The following is an 18760-nucleotide window of genomic DNA, read 5'->3' on the forward strand; positions in this document are numbered from 1 at the left end:
GAGAGTATACCGGTGTTTTCAGGTGTACTGGCCTGCTCCCCACTTTGCTTCAGATCAGTCTGTACGCATCATGATAATATCAAAGTACAGGTGCTTTTTGCAGCTCTAGCCTTTGCCCACTTTTTTACATTGTTCATCCTGCTCTTTAAACCGTGGGCTGCTTGAGAACAAATGTGGTTCAAAGCCTTTTAGAGATGAGCCCTTCCCCTGGAACAGGGGATCAATCAAAATGAGCTCAGCAGGAACTTTTCTTGCAATTTTGGCATCTTCCCATGTAAAGCATGGATTCATGTTGAAGAAGGAATGTTCAAATATAAGGTTTAAAAAATAGGGAGTCTTAGCATGTCTGATAACTGTTCCATGTGTCTGCTCAACTGCATTTTTCATAGAAGTTGAATTGTTGTTTAGCACTTGTTTCACTTCCACTTACCGCAAGATAAAGTAGATAGCTGAACATTACCATAGATCATCTGATAACCCTCCTCTCCCCCTACATCATGTCATACCATTTATCTATGCATACGATTAATACAAGGTAATTTAGAAAAAGGATTCTCAACCAGGTTGCCACAGCACCCAAGGGTGCCACATGATCCTTTTCAAGGTGCTGCACAATATCAGTTGTGTTAGATATGCAAACACCTACACGATTCACAAGATAAACCCAGAGATTTCAAATCGGAATTCTTACCATCTAAAGCAGGCTGCCCTGTTTTGGATGTTCTGAGTTCTTTGCAGAAAAAGTGCTCTGTCATTTTTCTGTGGCTAGCAAGTAAAAGTTCAGAGGGGGCATTTTCCAAGGTAGGGCCTTGAATCTAGAAATATTAAGAACCAGTGATTTAGAAATTTAAGGACAAACAACTGCTACAATGCAGAGGGCTAGGAAAAGCACCTTTATTCATGTATTCCTTTGACACATTTTATTTTCAAAACTTAATTTATCCACAGCAAAAAGTTTAAGCATTTCTATCTCCAATGGATGCATAGCTCCTGTTATGATCATGGAATGTAGTGGGCCGCCTAGTTCCACTGTGGACAGCTCTTGTAATGTGCCCGAAGCAATTTTCTGATCTGTAGCACCCACCCTTGCTAGGCCAACACAGATGGTATCTTCGGTAATTTCTGCAACAAAGAAAATAAAGTTTCCATCCTAGTAAAGAATTCCTCTTATCATTTATTTTCTTGTGAACATATATTAATTATACTAAGCCACATGATTTACTGATTAATATATGCACACTGAAAACTAAAAACATAGTGATTCAAATATCTGTGGAATTAGTCAATCTCCTGAGAAGGGATCCTGATTTTCTCTGATTAAAAAAATCTCCAATTTTCGGATTAAAAGAAGTAACCCCAAATCCACGTTTCCATGATTAAAATGAACTATTATATATATTTCATATAAATATACATATATTAATGTTAATCATATAAATAAAATACATATATTGCAGTTCATTTTAATCACAGAAACATAGATTTGGGGTTACTTCTTTTAATTTGAAAATTGGGGTTTTGTTTTGTTGTTTTATCAGAGAAGACCAGGATCCCTGCTCCTGAGCACCTACTTTTAATTAAAACTCTAAATAAAGTCAGGAGGTTCACTGCAAACTGTGATGGTAGTGCTGAGACTATAATAGTACTATAATGAAGCAGCATGCTAATAATAAGATGGGGTGCAGCAAATACAAGTAGCTTTTGCCACTCCACCAACAAAACACATGGAAAGATAAACTGAATATAAGGGGATTTGTTCCTCTGAGGCTGCCACTCAGGAACTGTCAATACATGTGAACATAAGGATGTAAGAAGTGGCACGCTGGGTCAGACCAATGGTCCATCTAGCCCAGTAGTCTGTCTCTAACAATGGCAGAAGTGGGTGCTAGAGGGAGAGGACTGAACTGGATAGATCTAAAACAGGTGGGCAAAATGGTGGATCCAGCTAGTGGCAGGACTCCATTTCCCAGCAGCCCCTGCCTACACTGCAGCTGGTTTCCATGGAGACCCCAACAGCAGCAACACTATGACAGCATGGGGTCAGGGTTTCCATAGACTGGCCCCTGCAGCGCTGACAGGGTGTGCAGCTGGGTGGGGAGCTGCTCTGTGGCTGGGATCTAGCAGTGGTGAGCATTGTCTGGATCAGGGCAGAGCTGCCTGCACACCCCAGCACTGCTGGGGCTGGTCTCCACAGAAACCCTGGCTCTATGCCACTGCTGCTGGGGTTGCCATGGAAATTAACCTCAGCAACATGGGCAGGGGCTGCTGGGAAATGGAGTCCACTATAGGCCTGACCCGGCCCACAGACAAGACTTGGCTCATCCCTGATCTAGAGTGATCTGTTCCCTATTCAATACCCTCTCTGGCATCTACCATTATTGGTTTAGAGAAACCAGAGGCAGGAAACACTTCCAGCTGCTCAAAGAGTATTGGAGATTATCTTTATACTTTGCTTTACTTTAATTCCAGGTTTTAGAAGTATAAATGAGTAGAGAATAAGGTCAGGTGATATGCCTTAAAATGGAGTTTTGTAAGTAAAAAAAATCAAACCTAGTTTTAGTGGATTCATTCATGACAATTTGTTTAGCCTTGCTGCTGCTGACAGGGAAATTCAATACCCAACTCTATTTCTGAGGTATTCAAATCCCAGCCTGGCTGCACAAACTGCAGAAGACTCCAAGGCTATGTTCTGCTTGGTAACACCAGCACAGGCTCAGGCAAACTGCCTGAAATCAGCAGAGTTAATTTGGATTCATACCAGTGCAAAAGAAAATCATGTTGTCAGAACAGGTAATGAAAAAAGCAATGCTATATAAATACAGATCTCTACCTTGCTGTCGGTTATGGGGCCAAGGTGCCTGAGTTGGTTTGTTTGCAGTTGCCTAATATGTTATTAGCAAGATAGAGTTAGGACATTTTGAAGGCTGACATTTCCCTTTGGCCATGCTCTAAAGCCCAGGGTAAACAAAAAACTTTCCAAGTTTTCAAACAGCTTCATCCTAAAGGTCCCAGATGAATGGTAACTGGGATTCCCAGACTAAGGCCTTGGCTACATCTCCAGGAGCCACTAACTCCCATTTATCAGTGCTCACTGAACTGCAGTACAGTTTGGCCTTTGCCAAATGCATCTTGTGATTAGACTGTAGGGTTGGCTAGTTCTGCTGTTGGTCAAGCAATGTTCAAATGAATAGGCACTGGGCAGCGTTGTACAGGCTGACTATTCAGGATGGAATCTGGAAAGTAGGGAGCCTGGAGTGCTTGTGGATAACAACTGCGTTATAAGTACCTGGTTCTTCTCCTTGGAGCCTCCGTTTTTGAACAATAGCTAGAAGCTGTTCTGCAGCTTGGTTCACACTCATGTATCGTGGAGGTTCATAAATCTTTTTTCCCCTGATGGAAAAGAAAACAATTTTAACAGCTGCCTTGCTTCGCCTTGCCAAACACCATTAAACAACAAAATCCAAGGCTAGTGTCATTCTTTCATTCCATCATCCCTTACACAGAAGCACATGTAACATTTTAGTGGGGTGACACCCATGCAACAGCTAACACAACCTAAATAGTGTCTGGCTCTTGTTCTGGATTTCAACAACAGAAAACAATCCCTGACGTTCTCTATACACTTGTGTAGCAGCAGGGCGTAGTCTGGCCAAGAGTTTGCTTTTAAGATTGAAGTGAGACTTATGCAATTACTTGAAAAGAGGAACTAAAATATTCCACTTCAAAGGCAAGTTCTACTGTTTCCCTATTAAACATCACACAGACAAAATCACAGACTAGAAACCTATTTGCTTATTCCCCAACAAAATGCCTTTCAGCTAGTTTGCCAGCTCTGGATTCATTCAAACAAATGTTACAATGAAGCTCCAAAACAAACAAACCTCAGTTATTCTGTCAGACTTTATGAATGTGAATCTAGGCCAGAGTCACAGCATGTTTAGAAATGATAGTTTACAGTTCCCATTGTCACAATATATTGGTATATTGGGAGATGGTTCAGATGGTGCAGATCTCTGATACAACCAAGTGAACATAGTTCAATAAACAATATATTAAAAATGCTTATATTAAAGGAAAAAGGAACATGCTTTGTATACTATATATGTATTTTCAAAATGGCAACTCACTTCATCAGATTCTCCAGATTTTGCTCCTTTACTTTAATGTCTGTGGATAAAACAGTAACATTAGATACAGGCACAGATATAGACTTCATCTTAATTGAAGACTTCTCAGTTGTCTAAAATGGTAACAGGTGGGTAGTTTAAATCACCAAGTTCTTTAAACATTTTCATATGCAGGTATTCTAGGTGTTGTGAGATTTACAAATTTGGATTACTGGCAAAAGTTATGCAGCTGTATTGTGGATTTCATACATTATTACCCAGGAATAATTATGGTTATAAGGAAAAGAGGAGAAATTGTTAAAGGTAGGTATTGCATCAATTTCAGGACTGTAGAAAAGATAGCCGTGACATAAAAGTACACTTGTGTACAAGAATAACTGATTCACTTACAATGGGAGAGTAAGTGCAGAAATGATAAACTTCAAAATACTAATCTTACAAGCTTCTGCAAAGCAGATGCATTACACACACTGTGTACAGATTCTAGGTCCAGCTGGACCTTAATGGTCCGAAGGTAAAACAGGACTGAACTATAGTAATTTTTCTTACCATCCTAAAAGGACAAAGCTCAGGTTAGCGGTTAAATCCAATCAAATCCTGGAAACCAATTTTTTTTTTTAGTACATAGCAACTGAAATGTTATGAAACTTTTCGGTTCTACAACCTCTTTCTAACAGCTTTCACATGCTACACTACGCAGCAGTGAAAATTATGTACAGAACAGAAGAATGTTTCGCTTGTACGATCATACACTGATTTGGCTAAAGTCTAAAGAACACTGCCAAAGAACAAGTTGTGGTACATTTTCAATCTCAACAAAAGATGACATTATTTGGGTAATGGCATCGAAAGCAAGATAACTTTGCGGAAAGTGTGTGTGTGCAGATCTTGTTTTAAAATACAAAGTTGTTCAAATTACAGGCACAGCATTTATCATAAATTGATTACAAACCAACAATTATACACTTCTGGATTTAGAAAGTTTAGCACCATTTCTATAATTTGCTTTCACTCATGTGTAAAATATATTCACTTAAATCTGAAATTTAACTGGCCGATCAAAATGAAGACCATAAGTGGCATTAAAGAAACAAATAATTTTAAATGTGGCAATTTTCAAATTGAGATAAAATTAAAGTCAAGTATCACAACTGCCTTGAATCCCCCACAGATCTTTCAGATTCACAATTAAATTTTCCTGTGTGTTAAGCAGTTTGCCTTTCCTTTTGCTGAGTTAAGTAAACACAAAAAGGGAAATGACTTTACAAAAAAGCTAACAAGTATACAGCAAGTAAGCTATTTTTTCTCATTTTTGAAATTTAATTCTGTGTAACGTAATAATAAGAGCAATTTATATCCCATCTGAAAGTGAAGTTTATCTCTCTTTAAAACAAGTTACCAACCTCTCATTTTACGAACTCCAAAAAGAAGCAACTTCCACTGCTGTATATTGATGCTAATGTGTTTCAATGGATTCCAGAGCAGGGTTCTTCCAGCTACCACAGAATACTGTGCATGATTTACTTAAAATATTATTGATTTGTTATATGCCAACTCCCTGGTGAGACTAAAAGATGCAGAGAAATTCTTTCAGAGACTATTTGAGCCTTTATATCTGGAGTCTTGACATAAGGGCCCAATCCTGCATGCTCTTTAGTGCACATGGATTGTTCTATTAACTTCAGCAGGGCTAGTCATGTAAGCAAAGTTAGACATACAGCTATGTACTTGCAGTAAAGAGTTATAAACCTTGGATCAGAGGAGGCAGTAAACAAAGATGAAAATATTGGAAGAGTTGATGTTAAATTAAACAAATCAATTTAAAATCTTTGCTTTCCAGTGCTATTTTACACAAGGTGAGCCTGTCACATTGGAAAAATTATACTAGAAAACAATGGAATTTTGACTATTTACAGGGCTTGTCTCCTCCAAGGTCAAGTCCATTAAAATCTAGAATAAAAAACACAATCACATGAGACATGGTAATTACTGCAAGATGATTTGCATCCCACGGTGGAGATATTTTTCTTTAATCCCATGCTACATCTAGCAACATATAGAAATCTGCTCCTTGTTGAATTCTGTAGAAGTCTAGTTCCTTTGGACCTCCTTGATTCCCCTATACTAATTCCTGAATCTGGGTGCATACAATGTGGCAGCAACATTGCAACAAATGTCACTTACCAAGTAAGCATAGTGTGTGCATTCCATTCTGCCAGTTCTTTCCGATTTTGTCAAAAAAGCTTTCTGGTTTCCATGTATCTGTCCAGAAAACTACAGACACTGTTTCTCCAAAATTGTACAACTATAAAAAATGCAAGCAAACAGGAGAAATTAAATGAAGACAAAGAAGTTCCTATAATTGAATAAAGGAAAGTTTCACAAAATAAAGATAGCAAGAAAAGTCCTGATGCTGGTTAAGGAGGCAGCTTATAGAGCAGACATCATTGCCTTGTATAAGAGTTCCCCTTCTATACAAAAGGGGTTGCTGCATATGCAAGAAGGAATACATGAAAACAACTTTTTACAAAGGTATCTTGTCCTCCCTTTTCCACATAGCAACTCTCTGCATTCCTTGGAATGCTTTCATGCTTGCCTATGTCTTCATTTTTTATTTTTATCAAAGCCTGGAATTAGTGACTCTTCTCTCTAATACAGAACAGGCAGCTTGCTAGCTCCTTCACCCTCAAACAGTGATGTATGTTATCCTCATTTATCATTCTCTGCCTCCTAAGGTTTGAATTCATCTCCTTATTCTGGTCACCATTATTCAATTTTCAATCTGTCTTCTACCCTTAAAAGGGCCTCCATTTACAATCCTAACAAAGGCAAAAGTCCCCAGTTAAGTCAAGGGGACTTTTGCTTCAGTTACAACTGGTGTGTTGAGCTCCTAAGGACAGAATTGCAAGTGTCAAGTTGTTTTATTTCTTAAGGAAAAAAGGACTTACATAGGCAGCTCCCAACTGTAAGTCCAGTACAATTTTTCTGAAGCCTAAGGGCTATTGCTCCAGTGATATTTATACAAAAACAGTGCTGAGAACTGAACTGAAATGAGGGTTGGTCATGCAAAGGAACCTAACATTCTAGAGAAACAAGTGGTATGAAAATTTGAACACTGGGATATGGACGGATATTGTGCATGCATGTGCATGCAACAGCTCTTTTGATACGTAAGTACAACTGAAAAGCACGTTACAATTCAATACAGTGCCATCTATCCCCACCGGCTTCATCTGACTCCCAGTAAACTCTGATATCAGCTCAATTTTTACAGTGACAATGACAAGTGGAAAATTTTGAAGTAATGTCCTTGCAGATGTGTTTCAGGAGAACTTAAGTAAAATGGGAATTTATGTAAGAAGTAACTTAAGTCAGAATTTGGCCTGAAAATCTTCACTGCTGCTGATATAGGAAGGTGAAATTAACAGTATCCTACATCATTCAGAGGTAGCAGCACATGTTAAATGCTCTCATCTAGCTATTTTGTGCTCAGGGCAAGTCTCAGGTCTGGCAACAAATGGTTCTGCAACTCCCTGATACTGGGGCTGGTTGGTCCTGGTCCAGCAGTCACGGATTGCTGTGGTATAGAGATGTCCCAGTCCCAACCCCACTTTTCCCCTATGCCTCAGATGCCTCCCCTTAGGTACAAGTCCTGAGGTAGCAGAGAAGCAGTAGGCCAAAACAGGAGGAGAGGTAAGATAGAGAGAAGAATCTATTCTTCAAGCCTGGTACAGAAGGAGGAGTCCCCATCTGCTTCTACTAAGAAAGAACTGCATTCCTCTCTTCACTCCTCATACTTTAAACCAGGGGTGTCAAACGCACCTTGTGCCCTCAGGCAGATCTGGACTGTGGGGCTCCTTGCAGGCCGTATCCAGTCCAAGACACAAGAAAGTTATGGCAGCAGCTCTGGCTTCAAGTTGGGGCGCACAGTGGCAGCTCTAGCCCCTGGTACATGCCCTGTGCCAAAGCCAAAGCTGCCATCGCCAATACCACCTGTCCTGTGCCAGAACCAGAGCCAGAGCTGCTGCACTACATGCCCTGTGTCATGGTGGCAGCTCCAGCTCTGGCATGGGGCACATGGCAGAAGCTAAGAGTTAGGGAGGTGGGGCTGCAGCAGTGTGGATGGGCAAAGTGGCTAGAGGGCTACCAGAGCTGTGTCAGCCCTCACTTGCCCTTTTGCTATTGATTGCCACATCCACTGGGGCCCTCAAGCCCCAGACTTCTGGCAGGCTACTCCCCATAGCCATGCTGACAGTCTGGTGGATCAGATGGAACAGCTCCAGGGGCTGGATCCAGTCTGTGAGCTGTCTGTATAACACCCCTACTTTAAATCATGCAGAGAAGCAGTTGTGAGGGCTTTGTGTCACCTGGAGATTTCTTCAGACAGGACTACCTTCCTATGGCCATGTAAGTTATGGATTCAGCTCTTTTACACTGGCAAAGCAGCATAAAGCAGCCAGAGGGCACTGGAGAACTGGGCCTGTGTTTCAGCTCACACTGTCCTGATGAATTCAAGTAAAAAAGAACATTTCTAGAACTCTCCTGTCTTGGCTTAACACATTCATGCTGATAGAGATAGTGTTTTCACAGAATTGTTAGAATATTACACAAAACAGTTTCCTCATTTAAATTAGATAACACAGAGAGAGCCCCTATTTTACAGCTTGCAAGATAAAGATTGTCAGGAACCTAAATAAAGGCTCATACCAAGGGAAAATGATACAACTTAAAATATTTCAGGTCCACCCTCTAGGAAGAAAACAGATCTAAAGCCAACTTCATACAGTTATACTTAATGAGCTGCCCCCTTTCTCCATTTGGTAACAAAACAAAAATAAAAACTGTTGAAACAATGGTCAATTAGTTTGAAGGGTGCCCTTGCTTTTGTTTTTAAGAGCTTTTCTGTACTGGAATCAGATCAGCTTTTTCTGCTAAAATGTAATTCCCCATGTCTGTACTGTGAACCACCCACACACTGATAACTAATCTCAACCCCTCTGCCACATCTGTGACTCTCTTTGCTTGGAGCACCATTTCTTAGTTATAAAAGGTATAAGGAGAAGATTGGACCATCAGACTTAACAGGGGAAGAGACATATACCACGCACCTGTATACCGTCACTCTACCAATCACCCTCCTTCATTACAAATGACATTGACAAGATGAGCACCATCCATATATCTAGGCTACCAGACCTCTCAGGGAGGATGATTACTTATCCACCAACACTAGCTATCTTCCCTATATATATATCTTTGAGATCACCAAAGAGCCATTCCAGACAATCTAGCAGTGTCCTCAAGGCTTTGCTGTAGCAGTGTCAGCCATTTCCAAAGGTGCTGAAAGGTCCATAATAAAGACAGGCTGGTTCCCGTATGAAAACAGTAGATCACTTCTTACTCCAGAATGAGTGGTCTTAATTTCAGAAGGTCTGACCTAAATTTGAACATACTTAAGGGGAGGAACACTGGATAGAGAAAAACTTTTTTCTCTCTACCAGAGAACAAAGGGAAGGATTGATTAGAGACCAGATTGTGATTTGATTATGGCAGCTGCAACAGGGACATCACCCTCCTATGAACTCAATGGAAATGATCAACTCATCTTACACTTAACTATCTGCTGACTGCTTTGTGGTCCACCATTCCTCTCTGCTGTGAGTGTGCAATAGGGTACAGCAGTCTAATATTTCCCTTGAGTAATCACACGTTTCCCACAGCAATGGTTTACCAATTTCTGTGGTAGAGATTTTTTCCATCTCTTGCAAACCAAAATAATTCAATACCACTCCCCAAACTGTGCTAACTCTCTGGATGCCTTTTACATACTGTTACAGCATGTATCTTTCATTTAAAGATGAGGGTCTGACATATGTGCATCTTGGATGAGGGAATACTGTACATTTAATTGTAAAATACTTTTGAATGCTTTTAATGAGTTCTGATGACCAAATGAAACAATTTTCAGCACTAAAATTTACACTACTGTTTCTATACCTTTCATAACTTACACCTGTGTTTTCAGTAGATATCATAGATATTGCCTCCAGAGCCGCAAGCTGCAATGCTTCATTGATGGGGCATAAATGTTCATCCTACTTATCATTGTATGAATTTGATTAACAAAAAGAAACTTTTTTTTAAGCATTATTTTTTGGCTGTCACAAGATAGAACATTCCTTTTGGGAAATGAAGGAGAAAACAAAAAAAAAGGCACCCACTGCAATTCACTACTATATGACAATTTTGTATGACTGAAACAGTAATGTGTTAAACTGAGTACCTTATTAAATAAAGGCAGCATAGACCCAAGAAACTGTTTTTTCACAGGCATAATTTTTTCTCCCACATAACTGAGTTTTTGCACACATTATAGGTCTGTACATACTTGGACTCTGTTCTTGTGTCAGAACAAACGCATTCATTTAAAATATCATTTGTGAACTTGCAGAATATAATTAAGATTAACATTTTAACCTCCTTTCCCTATACACTGGAGATATATGCCATTTTCTTGCTAAAAGATTCTGACAGATACGAGTCTCTTGTACTCTGCCTCTTGCAATCCAAAACAGAGCAACAAGATCACAAAAAATTATTAGGAGGCAAAAGGTATTTTTAAAATGATTAGCATCTTCATAGAGGATCCATCTGTCACAGACTTCAGCCTGATATAAGGAAATGGACAGACACAGCATCTATAGAGTTATAAAAATTGAGGGATACATAACAGCGTTCTAGAGCTACAAATCAGCCTGAACCGTATAAAAATTACCTGAGTGAAACAGAAATAACTCTGAAGTGCTTCACAGTAGTGCTTTGCTTGGAGGGCAGTTGTACATTTGTACACTACTGAAACATTACAAATTAAAAGCACTTAAAAATTTTGAATCTCTCTCTCTCTCTCTCATTTAGTTAGCCTACAAAGGTGCTTATCTACCCCGTCTTCTGTCTTTACATAGCCAACAAAGTGAGCTAGCAACTACAGACTTGATCCAAATGGCTCATTGATGTCAGTGAGAGTCTTTCCATTGATTCAAATGGACTCTGCATCAAGTCCTAGAAACCCAAATTTAAATCTTAATATTGTTGAAACAGGCATAAAACACTTACAATAATCAAGGGGTATTTTGTACAGAATAAAACAAGTAAAGATTAAACTTCATGTTTAATCTTGTTTTAAGTAGATGCTCAATAGACTGTGAACAACTCTGTAGATCTCCAGTGAACCAATCATATCACACAGTGATTACACAACGCTATCTCCCGAGGGAATGAACAAATGAATTTCAGAGCTATCTTGATATTTCTGTTTACTTCATTAAGCAAATTGCCATAAGGCTGGGCGGTGTGCATTTTGTGCAAGATCCAACATCCCAAGTGGCACTCGCATTAAACATGAAATGTTGGATACCTGTCTGACACTCCTACACAACAGACCCTGAACTTCAAACAGAAAAGGCTTTATGTTGGGCCCAGTGAATAGAGGCCTTTGAAAATGCAAAAATTTCTTGTTCCTCTCTTCGGTTTAAGGAAACTTAGATGGAAGTTTTCAAAAGTGGCCTCTAAAGAAGCCAGCCTTAAGACACGTGAAAAATTCAAGGGACTTGTATATATTTTAACCAAAGCTTCAAGATGGATTATTTTTGTGTGATACAAAAGTAGTAAGAACTAGGAAGGGAAGATGTCAGGTCCCCTGACTCATACTCCAGTGCCACAGAGCAGAGGTTTTCAACACTTTTTAATAAGTGTACCCAAGGGGTGGGAAGGGGAGGGTGGCGAGTGGCCGGACGCCGAGCAGGAGGGGGAAGGTGGTGAGTGGCTGGATACCGAGCAGTTGGGGGGGGGGGGGGGAGGGAAGGGTGGCAAGTGGCTGGATGCTGAGCAGTGCGAGGGAGGGTGGCGAGCAGCTGGACCTGGAGCAGGGGCATGGTGTGTGGTGGAGCAGCAGCAGGGCAGGATCTATGTAGCCCTGCTCTCACCCCACCCTGGCCCTGCACCTGTGAGGCAGCGGCACGGGGTGGCAGTGCTCTGTCCCCACCTGCCCCTGCGTACCCTTTGGGACCTTTCAACGTACCCCCAGTTGACAACCCCTACCATAGACCATGCTGGCTGCTTCTGCAGAAATGTAACAAAAGCACTGCAAACAGAAGGGTCCATTCTTTTCACTCTTCACTCCTTGATCTCATCATTAACTACAACTACATGCAATGCTTTCTGTTTCATTTAAATACAAAAAGATGGCTGTTTTTCTCTCTCTTTTGTTATTAAGGATCCTATAGATAATTATTATGCTATTTTAAACACTATTAATATATAAAAAACAGGGGTGCACTGATAGAGATTTTTGGGGCCAATACCAATAGCCAATATTTAAGGAGGCGTATTGGCTGATACCAATCTGATTTCCGATACAGCTGCCTCCAGCTGGTAAGTCTGGTGTGGTTGAAAGGGAGCGGGGAAGGAAGGGGTGTGGTGGGGGGCAGATCAATGCACCCGTGGTAAGGGAGGGGGCAGGGGCTGGAGCAGGAACAAGTGCTGCCTACGCAGTTAGGGGAAGGGGGAAGGCCGGAGCCGTGGCTCGTGGGGGCGTGGGAAGGTGAGTCCTGCCACTGCTTTCACCCCCGGTGAGCACGGGGGGGAGGGGGAGTGCTCCCTGGATCTGCACGGGGTGGGGCAGGCTGGGCTGTAGCCAGGGCTGTCTGGGGCTCTTCTCAGTGGGGGCTGGGCTCAGAGCAGGTGCCGGTGGCCCTGGAAGGATGCTGAATCCACCCCAAATTTCATCCCCACTCTGCTCCCAGTGCCGCCACCACCAGCCACAGCCCCGGCTCAACGCCCCGCCTCCACCTACGTGCTGGGAAGACCCAAAGCTGCGTCAGGAAGCTGGCAGCAGCGCAACTGGGAGCAGAGGGGCGGCAACATTTGGGATGGATACAGCATCCTCAGAGCTGCCAGCGCCCACTCCAAGCCCAGCCCCTGCCTAGAAGAGCCCCACGCAGCCTGCCCCACCTCGCACAGATCCAAGGGGCACATGCCCCCCTGTGACCTCCCAGGGTGCAAGCAGTGGCGGGAGCCATCTCCCCCCCCCCCCCCCATAAGCCGCAGCTTTGTCCCGCACCCACCCCACCCAACCCTCCTGCCCCTTCCCACACCACAGGGGGCGTTGATCTGTTCCCCCCACACCCCTTCCCTCCCCCATCCCCTCCCCTCTCCTTCCACCATACCGGATTTACCAGCTGGAGGCAGCTCTCCAAGCTGCCAGGCTCTGCTCCTTGCTGCCTGTGTGCTGTACTGCAGCTGTGCACAACACAGGCATTTATCGGCCAAATTATCGGCCCCATTAGACGATATCCGATACAGCCAGTTTTCTTTATATCGGTACCGATCTGATAGCGGACCAATGTATCAGTGCACCTCTAGTAAAAAAAAATACCGTTTATTAGTACTTAGGTCAAGTACTAACAAAATTGCAAAGGCGAAGAAAAGTACATGAGGTGAGAGAACAGGCTAGATCGTAATCTCAGGTTAGTGGACAGAGATAGTTTGTCCTATTAGTCTGAAGTCAGGCAGAAAGCAAGGCAGAGGTATAACTTTAGTGAGCCACAGCTCAGGAGCTCATGAAAGCTTGTGCATCTCTGCTTCAGTTGTCTATAAGATGCACCTCTAACTTGCCTTCAGTTTAGTGGATTCACATTGCTGTTTACTCAAATCTTCAAATAAGTTACTCCTTATTTAAATTGGTTTAAATTATATCAAACTGGCCTATACTGGTCCAGACCAGTGGTGCTCAACCTTTTGGCTCCATGGGCTGGATTAGTGCTGAGGAGCCAGTCTATGGGCTGGATCCCATGGGCTGGTCAGTTCACAGCCTGGATCCTGCACAAGGTCAGTACGCAGGGTCAGTGCATGGGTGCAATCAAGCACACTGGCCTAACTCTACGTGCTGGATCCAGATGTGGAGCAGGCCTGCACACCAGCCTGGCCCCATTCACTGGGCTGTGCCATCCAACTCAATGGGCTCCCCACAGATCTGGAAATCTGCCAACAGGGCCAAGGGAGCAGTGACAGCATGAACTACCACAGATCTGGAAGCCACAGTAATTGATGCCACCATTGCCCTGCTTCCAAATTTCCAGGCCTATGGAGAACCCTGTAGTTGAATGATAGCCCTGCAGCCTAGGAGTTGAGCACCAGTGGTTCAGACTGGCCCTGTAGGGCAGATTAGTGGCACAGGGTCAGTTTATGGACTGAATCCAGTCCATAGGCCCAATCTGGTGCATGGAGCTGACCCACCTGGGGCTTGATCTAGTGCACAGGGCTAACCCTACATGCTAGAACCAGCCTCTATACCAGATCACACTCACAGCCCCAATCCCACACGTGGCCAAGTCACTTCATAGATTTCACAGATTTCATAGATTTTCATAGACATTAGGGCTGGAAGGGACCTCAGAAGATCATCGAGTCCAGCCCCCTGCCCAAAGGGCAGGAAGTCAGCTGGGGTCATAGGATCCCAGCAAGATAAGCATCCAGTTTGCTCTTGAAGGTGTTCAATGTAGGCGCTTGAACCACCTCCGGTGGCAGGCTGTTCCAGACCTTGGGGGCTCGGACAGTAAAGAAATTCTTCCTTTTGTCCAGCCTGAAACGGTCTTGTCATAGTTTATGACCATTCAACCTAGTCGTCATCCCTTGGGGCGCTCTGGTGAACAAACATTCCCCCAGATACTGGTGGTCACCCCTGATAAACTTATAGGTGGCCATCAGATCACCCCTGAGCCTGCACTTTTCCAGGCTAAAGAGCCCCAGGACTCTCAGCCTGTCATCGTAGGGTCTGCTTCCCTGACCTCTGATCATGCGCGTGGCTCTTCTCTGGACTCTCTCAAGCTTCTCTACATCCTTTTTGAATTGTGGAGCCCAAAACTGGATGCAGTACTCCAGCTGCGGCCTCACTAAGGCCTAGTACAAGGGGAGAATGATGTCCCGGGATTTGCTTGAGAAGCATCTATGGATGCAAGCCAGCGTTTTGGTCGCTTTACTAGCCGCAGCATCACACTGCAGGCTCATGTTCATCTTGTGGTCAATGATGACCCCCAAGTCTCTTTCTTCCTTAGTGCTAGCCAACATAGCACTGCCGAGCCTATAAGGATGCTGTGGGTTTTTCTTCCCAAGGTGGAGAACCTTGCATTTATCGGTGTTGAACACCATCAGATTCTCGTCCTCCCACTTGCTGAGCCTGTCCAGGTCAGCCTGGATCACCCGCCTGTCTTCTGGTGTGGATGCTTTGCCCCAAAGTTTGGTGTCATCGGCGAACTTGGCCAGTCCATTTCTGACTCCAGTGTCCACATCATTAATGAAGATATTGAACAGTATGGGTCCAAGGACAGAGCTTTGGGGGACCCCACTGGTCACAGGACACCACAATGAGTGACTTCCATCAATTACTACCCTCTGGGTCCGACCCCGGAGCCAATTTTCCAGCCAGTGGATCGTGGAGGACCCAAGGCGACAACTGGCCAGTTTCTCCAAGAGGCGATCATGGGAAACCAAATCAAAGGCTTTTCTGAAGTCAAGATATATGACATCAATCTCTTCTCCCTCGTCCAGGTGATAGGTCACCTGGTCGTAGAAGGAAATGAGATTGGTCAAGCAAGACCTACCCACAACAAACCTGTGCTGGCTATCCCTTAAGATGTTAGCGTCGGCCAGTCCATTAAGGATGGCCTCTTTAATAAACTTTTCTAAGATCTTCCCTGGGATAGAAGTCAGGCTAATGGGCCTATAGTTAGCTGGATCCACTTTCCTCCCTTTCTTGAAGATAGGCACCACACTGGCCTTCTTCCAGTCTTCGGGCACTACACCAGAGCGCCAAGAGTTTTCAAAGATCCGTGCTAGAGGCTGGGCTATGATGCTCGCCAGCTCCTTGAGTACCCTGGGGTGAAGATTGTCAGGGCCGGCTGACTTGAAGGTATCCAGCTTCTCAAGATGTTCCTTCATGAAGTCAGCATCAATGGAGGGCAGGGGAATCACCCTCACCTGGACCTCCCTGTCCCGTAGCGGGCATGGGCATCCCATGGGACTGATGAAAGACCTACGCAAAGTACCTATATAATAGGTTGGCTTTTTCCTGGGCGTCAGTTGTCAGTTGCTCCATCTGGTTCAGCAGGGGTCCAACGTTGCCCCTGCTTTTCCTCCGGCTCCCCACATATCTGAAAAAGGACTTTTTATTGTCCTTGATGCTCAAAGCTAGTTGGAGTTCAGTTGCAGCCTTGGCTTTCCTGGTCTGCTCCCTACAAGACCGGACCAGTGCAGAATAATCCTCCTTGGAGGTGACTCCCATCCTCCATCCTTTGTAGGCCTTTCTTTTTAGCCTCAGGAGGTCTGCTAGGTCCCTGGAGAGCCAGGGGGGCTGCTGTGCCCTCTTGCTGCCTTTCCTCCGAGGCTCACAGGGCTCGGAAATTTGGCAGTGGGGGAGCAGTAGCAGTGTTAATTGCCACAGCTCCCCTGCCACCAAATTTCTGGACCCCTGGAGAGCCCCACAGACTGAATGACATGGCTCTGTAAGCCAGATGTGGTCCATGGGCTAGAATTTGAGTGCTACTGGTCCAAAGCATGAGATACTTTTAGGCAGTGTGGTGGTTAATTACCAGAACAAATACAGAGCATGGAAAAATGGTCAGCTAAGGTAAGAGCATGGGAGGCAGCTGCAGCTCAGATGGCTCTGCCCACCCGTGGTTCCTCTGAGATGTCTACTCAGACGGAGCCCTGCCCCTCTGTCTGCAGGGGTGGCCTGGCGGTGACCCAGCCATCGGAGGAGGAGGGGAGCCCCCTCACCTGTCCCTCGTGCCCACCTTCGGGCCTTGGAGGAGCAAGTGAGGGAACTCCAGGAGGCAGTGAGCAGGCTAAGGGGGATCAGGGATGATGAGACTGTGATTGATGGGTATTTCCATTCCTTACAGCTCCAGATGCCCACGGGTGAAACTCCACGCGAGGAATCTGCAGCAGGGGAGTGGAGGACAGTCACCTCTGGATCCAGGCAGTGGGGCCTGGTGCCTGCTTCCCCATTGCGTGTGGGGAACAGATATGGGGCCCTGACAACTGTGGAGGAGACAGAGGAGGAACATTTTCCTGCAGAGGTGGTGATCCCTGTAGCCCCTACTGGGCAGGCTGGGGGATCACTGCCCAGGCAGAAGAAGAAACTCCGAGTGATTGTGGTGGGTGACTCGATCCTGAGAGGCATGGAGAGGCCGATCTGTCGACCGGATCCTATGGTGAGAGAAGTCTCCTGCATGCCTGGAGCTAAGATCAGGGACGTCACTGAGGTGATTCCTGCTCTCATTAAGCCCTCTGACTATTACCCCATGGTCCTTGTCCATGTGGGAACCAACGATGCAGCTAGGACCAGCCCTGACCGCATCATGAAGGACTTCCATGAACTGGGAGACAGCCTCAAGAAGACTGGAGCACAGGTTGTATTTTCTTCCATCCTTCCGGTTGGCAGCAGCCGGAGATGCCGGGGTGCCCGCATCAAGGAAGTCAACCGGCGGCTCCAGAGTTGGTGTCTTCAAGAGAGCTTCGGATTCTACAGCCGAGACCAGCACTTCCACGGAGGAGGCTTCCTGGGAGATGATGATTGCCCGCAGGTTGGCTGATCTCCTCCGAAGAGCTTTAAACTAGGTTCGACGGGGGTTGGGGAACCGGTGGTCGAAGAGAACCCAGGGTTGGTAAACCACAAACAAGATGCCAGATTGCACCAGGTAAGTATTAAGGGGTTGGTAAGCCATTAACAAGGCACCAGACCACACCAGGTAAGTAATAAAGGGAACACATGCCATCAAGGCACAGGGGCACCAAGAGCCCCCTTTGGGGGACTAAAATGTCTTTATACAAATGCCAGGAGTATGGGGAACAAGCAGGAGGAGCTCGCACTCTTGCTTGCTAGCACCCAGTATGACCTAGTCGGACTAACCGAGACATGGTGGGATTCTACACATGACTGGGCGGTAAGCATTGAGGGGTATAGGTTGTATAGGCGTGATAGAGTGGGGAAAAAAGGTGGCAGGGTAGCACTCTATGATAAGGAGCAGTATACGTCTTCCACCATTAAGGCGGGGGTGGAGGACGGGAACACCGAGGCATTGTGGGTCAGGATCCAGGGGGGGCCAGGGAAAAAGGACTTGGTTGTGGGGGTCTACTATAGGCCTCCTCATCAGGATCAAGAGCTAGACGATGTATTCTCTGGGCAGCTAGCTGACGCCACACAAGCGAGGGAGGCGGTGGTCATGGGAGATCTAAACTATCCAGATATCTGCTGGAAGGAGCAGACAGCCAAAACAAGCCTCTCATAGAGGTTCTTACACTGTGTGCAGGACCTCCACCTAACCCAGGTAGTGTCTAGTCCCACCAGGGGTAGGGCCTTGCTTGACCTGGTCTTAGCAACAGGGGATGATCTCGTGGGGAACATGCGAGTTCACGGTAGCCTGGGAGTCGAGGCTTGGTTGAGTTCACTATCCAGCGAAGGGTGGGTAAAGTAATTAGTGGGTCTAAGGTGTTGGACTTCAGAAGGGCCAACTTCAGCAAGCTTAGATGGCTAGTTAGTGAGGGGATGCAACTCAAGAACATAGAGCATATGGGGG

General features: G+C 44.8%; 1 protein-coding gene across 3 annotated transcripts in view; it reads right to left on the reverse strand.

Annotated features, from left to right (window-relative positions):
* Positions 1–872: 872 nt before the first annotated feature.
* DPH5 (diphthamide biosynthesis 5) overlaps positions 873–18760 on the reverse strand; it is a 41623-nt gene continuing 23735 nt past the window's right edge. For all 3 annotated transcript variants that reach the window (XM_059728084.1, XM_006273722.4, XM_014599673.3), the window contains 4 exons: positions 6312–6432; positions 4128–4167; positions 3287–3390; positions 873–1122 (listed from right to left, as the gene is read on the reverse strand). In XM_059728084.1, the coding sequence (XP_059584067.1) occupies positions 899–1122; positions 3287–3390; positions 4128–4167; positions 6312–6432 (489 nt within the window). In that variant the 3' untranslated portion in view covers positions 873–898. The remainder of the gene's footprint in view (positions 1123–3286; positions 3391–4127; positions 4168–6311; positions 6433–18760) is intronic.

Source organism: Alligator mississippiensis, chromosome 5 (assembly GCF_030867095.1).
Source record: "Alligator mississippiensis isolate rAllMis1 chromosome 5, rAllMis1, whole genome shotgun sequence".
Classification (NCBI taxonomy): domain Eukaryota; kingdom Metazoa; phylum Chordata; order Crocodylia; family Alligatoridae; genus Alligator; species Alligator mississippiensis.